The sequence below is a fragment of the Sinocyclocheilus anshuiensis genome, unplaced genomic scaffold, assembly GCF_001515605.1.
Source record: "Sinocyclocheilus anshuiensis isolate Anshui unplaced genomic scaffold, SAMN03320099.WGS_v1.1 scaffold1809, whole genome shotgun sequence".
Classification (NCBI taxonomy): domain Eukaryota; kingdom Metazoa; phylum Chordata; class Actinopteri; order Cypriniformes; family Cyprinidae; genus Sinocyclocheilus; species Sinocyclocheilus anshuiensis.
Genome location: NW_015538093.1, coordinates 135,146 through 140,052, shown reverse-complemented (window position 1 = coordinate 140,052; position 4,907 = coordinate 135,146). Strand labels below are relative to the sequence as shown.

Here is a 4,907-nt window from a genome sequence, read left to right as displayed (position 1 = left end):
AGAGATATATATATATATATATATATATATATATATATATATATATGCAAATCATAATTAAAAAATATATAATAATATTATACTCAACGTTAGATCAACACTAACAACTCCACAAATTGTCTTGTGAGTGTTTTGTCTTATGTTCTATTATATCTTGCACTACATTTTTATATCATCTTCCATTCTGACACTGTCCCCTTACCAGCCGTAATTCAACAAGTTTCCAGCATCAAGTATTTTTTAAAATCTATTTTCTCTGAATGTGTAATTCTGCAAAAAGCAACAAGGCAATGAGGATATATTTGATGTAAAGCGAGATTTTGGACCTGAATCTCAGAACTACCCAGCACAATGCATCAAAAATAAAAACCAAGAAACCAAGTCATTTTTCTCAGTAAATATATTTCTAAAGGTGCTGTTGACATGAAATTTTCTCCAGATGTCGTTAAAAACCCAAGTAATCCATACATACAAAGAAAACAATACAAATAAGTTCAGAAATTAAGTTATGTGTAATAAAATGGAATGTATTGAACATGCTTAATGAAATTTATTTAATACTTTGTACAAAAGCCTTTGTTGGTAATGATAGCTTCAAGACGCCTCCTGTATGGAGAAACTAGTCGTATGCATTGCTCAGGTGTGATTTTGGCCCATTCTTCAAATCTTGAAGGTTCCATGGGCCTCTTCTATGAACTCTAATCTTTAGTTCTTTCCATAGACTTTCTATTGGATTCAAGTCAGGTGATTGGCTGGGCCATTCTAGCAGCTTTACTTTCTTTCTCTGAAACCGAATGAGAGTTTCCTCAGCTGTGTGTTTGGGATCATTGTCTCGCTGGAATGTCCACCATCATTTCATCTTCATCATCCTGGTAGATGGCAGCAGATTTTTATCAAGAATGTCTCGGTACATTTTTCCATTCATCCCTCCTTCAATTATATAAATTTTGCCAGTGCTACACCATGATATTTTGGGGTGATGTGCAGTGCCATTTAACCTCCAAACATGGTGTGTATTATGGCATCCAAAGAGTAAAATTTTTGTATCATAGATTATTTATCAAGAATGTCTCGGTACATTTTTCCATTCATCCTTCCTTCAATTATATGAATTTTGCCAGTGCTACACCATGATTTTTTGGGGTGATGTGCAGTGCCATTTGACCCCAAACATGGTGTGTATTATGGCATCCAAAGAGTAAAATTTTTGTATCATCTGACCTGACTATATTCTCCCAGTATTTCACAGGCTTGTCTAAATGTTGTGCAGCAAACTTTAAATGAGCTTCAACATGCTTTTTCTTCAGCAATAGAGCCTTGCGTGGTGAGCGTGCATACAGGACACGGCAGTTGAGTGCATTACGCTTTCCATGCCTTTTTGCACCTCCCTTTCTTCATGTTTTCAATACTTTTTCCCTGTGTCATTCTACTTTATTACACAGAACTGAATTTCTGAACTTATTTGTTTTGCTTTCTTTGTATGTGTGGATTACTTGGATTGTTACTGACATCTGGTGAAAATTTCATGTCAACAGCACTTTTAGAAATATATTTACTGAGAAAAAATCATGATGTGTTCAATACTTATTTTACCTGCTGTATGTATATATATATATATATATACACACACACACACAAAATGATGGTAGAACTCAAATTCAGATTCAAATAATAAAGTGAGAAATTAGGATTTATTAGGATCCTTGACCTAAGAGTGTTCTACTAGAGTTATGAAAGAAACTACAAATGTATTTTTGTTCTCTGTACATTATGTAGTATTCTTTCCAAGGAATGTAAGGAAAATAAAAGGAAATTGCAGAGACTTGTAGGTGCTAGAATTCATCCCTAACACCCTCCCTCCATCACTTTCCCTTAGCTCAACCAAAACACATAATTCTATGAACAGCCACAACGGTCCACCACCATTCCTGGAATTTTGCCATGGATTATCTGCTGTTTATCATTGAAGTACAGCATGTTTATTGGCGACATCTTCGTGGGCGTACAGCATGGCCCTGCCGAGCCTCTAGGATTGGCATGCTGAACCAGATGAGTATGTGGGTACTTCTGCATGAACATGTACTCACACTGGCCTGAACAGTAGTTTGCCTTGTAACGTTTGGGTGCAATGATCCAGTCCCAGCCAAAAGCTTCAAAGTCCACTGTGAGCGGGTAGCGACAACAGCGGGATTCCGTGGAGTGCTCATCACAGTCAAGACCCAGATTTCTCCGTGAGCGCTTGGTTGTTTCAAGAACCTTGACCTCCAGGAACGGCTGCTGGAGATTACGGGAGGAAGTAGACATACAGAGATGGGTCAAGCACCTTGTATAAATTGTAGTCTCAAATGCTTCTCAAGTGACATAAAGCTAAAAAAAAATTAACATTTGGCTCAGTACGATGATTATTCTTTCCACCATAGCAGTATTTTGGTCTAGCAGGTCTAAGGGTCCTTACCAGTCCTTCCTCTCCAGGCCGCAGAGACGTCACAGCCAGGTCATTGCCACTCTCATCATAGGCATTTATATCAATTCCCCAGTTTGTGTGTGGCTGCTTGAACCAGTTCTGCAACACATGCTTGAAATCAATGCTCTGCCAATGACCATCTTGTGAACTGAGCTCGATTTTGAGCGACCGGATGCGGATGTGTCGGCTTCCCTGCTCAGTGATAGGTTTAAGGCGAAGGATCTGCAGGTAAACAGTGGAAGTTTGCTGTAATGGCCGCAGATAAACCCACAGCTGGGCTTTCAGGACCTTGGTAAACATCAGTTTTGGACTGAACTTGAAGAAACAACAGCTGGGTTTCCCATCCACCTGCACCAGAGGTTCAGCTAAAGGAAACAAAATAAAATGCTATTATTCACTGAAATTGCATTTAAAATGGTTAAATAGTATGACAGTATGATATAAACAAAACAATAGAAATCTAAAATAGAAATATAGCTGCAAGAAACAATGCACGGTGGACACATGCATTTAACCCTTTCTAGTCTTCAGATGCTGGCGTCCGAAAATGGTATGAAACGTGGTGCCAATTGTCATACTTGCAATATGAACATACAAAAAATATGACCGGAAAAGATCCTAAAAAATAATAATACTTCTATTCTTAATAGTCATACTTCTATTCTCTAAAATGACCTCCATATAAAACAAATGAGAAATACAAAAAATATACGAAAATACACAGCCTTTTAATTACATGCATATTAACTACTGTGACTGTAACAAATAAAAACATTTTAATAAAATAAATAATTCAGCCACAAAACTTCAAGAGCGTAAAACAGACAGACAAAGAGAGAGACAGAGTGAGATCAAAGTCTCAGATGGAGACTGCTTACCAGTTAGTTACCAGACTCCGTTACAATTAAAAAGAAATCTAAATTTTCACAAAAATAAATAAATAAATGATATGGTCTAAATATACATCCAAATGTAATACCAGAAATATTTTGGGTAACACTTTCATATAGGGACCAATTCTCATTATTAACTACTTTTAACTAGTTGCTTATTAGCCTGCCTATTATTAACATATTGGTTTTTTATTAGTACTTATAGAGCACATATTCTGCATTACCATATTACATCCCTAATCCTACCCAATACCTAAACTTAACTACCTTATTAACTATTAATAAGCAGCAAATTAGGAGTTTCTTGAGGCAAAACTCATAGTTAATGGTTTGTTAATAGCAAGAATTGGACCTTGAAATAAAGTGTGACAGTAATACCTAAATAAAAGTAAGTATTTATGTCTGAAAATTTATTTTCTAAAAAAAGTTGTTTTTTTTAAATCATATAAAAAATAAAAAGAAAACATAGAATAGAAAAAGAATAGAGCAAGCTAGTGTTAGAGGCCTTTTTTGCTTTTGTTAATTGTATAATAAATAAAAAGAAAACAAATAGATAGAATACAAAAAGATTAGAGAAGCAAGTGTTAGTTTTTTTTTTTTTTAAGAAAACAAGCAGTTAGTAAATAAATAGAGTGCAAGTCTAAAAGGGAAGTCTATTTTTTTAAATAAAGAATAGAATTAGATTCAAGATTCAAGATTCAAGATTTTTATTTGTCACATACATGGTTATATAGGGAATATATGACCAGCAGTGAAATGTAAGTCAGGTCCGCTCCATGGACAGTGCAATTATTAAAGAATACAAACACAAGAAAATTATATATAAATATAGGTATGGAAAAAGTAAGATAAAAAATAAGAATAAAATAAAATGCGCAGAACAGTATACTGTAGGCTTAATACCCAGTGCTGCTGTCAATGTGCTTGAGGGAAGAGTGCAGGACGTGAGAGATGGCATCTTCAGTAGATCTGTTGGGACGATAGGCAAACTGAAGAGGGTCTAAAGTATCAGGGATGGAGGAGCAAATGTTCTTTATAAGTTTATAAAGAACAACATAACTTATAACTTATAACTTTATAAGTTAGAATAGAGAGTGCTAGAGTTAGAGGGTCAAATAAAGATGGAACTGATGTGTTTTTAGTCAATTCTTGAAGATGGCTAAGGACTCAGCTGCTCGGACTGAGTTGGGCAGGTCATTCCACCAGGAGGGAACATTTAATTTAAAAGTCAGAGAAAGTGATTTTGTGCCTCTTTGGGATGGCTCAATAAAGCGACGTTCACTTGCAGAACGCAAGCTTCTAGATGGCACATAAGTCTGAAGTAATGAATTTAGGTAAAGGGGTGCAGAGCCAGTGCACTGTAAAACCCATGGTGGTTTTGTAGGCAAACATTATTGAATTTTATGCGAGCAGCTATTGGTAGCCAGCAGAGGTGTAAAGAGTACCTAAAAACCATACTTGAGTAAAAGTACAGATACCTTACAGTGAAAATTACTCCACTACACGTTACAAGTCACCAATTCCAAAACAACTTGAGTAAAAGTCTTAGA

General features: G+C 35.7%; 1 protein-coding gene across 1 annotated transcript in view; it reads right to left on the bottom strand.

Moving 5' to 3' along the window:
• Positions 1-1,896: 1,896 nt before the first annotated feature.
• The window catches only part of LOC107683628 (growth/differentiation factor 11-like), a 100,625-nt gene continuing 97,614 nt past the window's right edge, over positions 1,897-4,907 (bottom strand). Inside the window, exons 2-3 of the mRNA XM_016479691.1 lie at positions 2,456-2,829; positions 1,897-2,277 (exon numbers count right to left, since the gene is read on the bottom strand). Coding sequence (XP_016335177.1) covers positions 1,897-2,277; positions 2,456-2,829 — 755 coding nt within the window. The remainder of the gene's footprint in view (positions 2,278-2,455; positions 2,830-4,907) is intronic.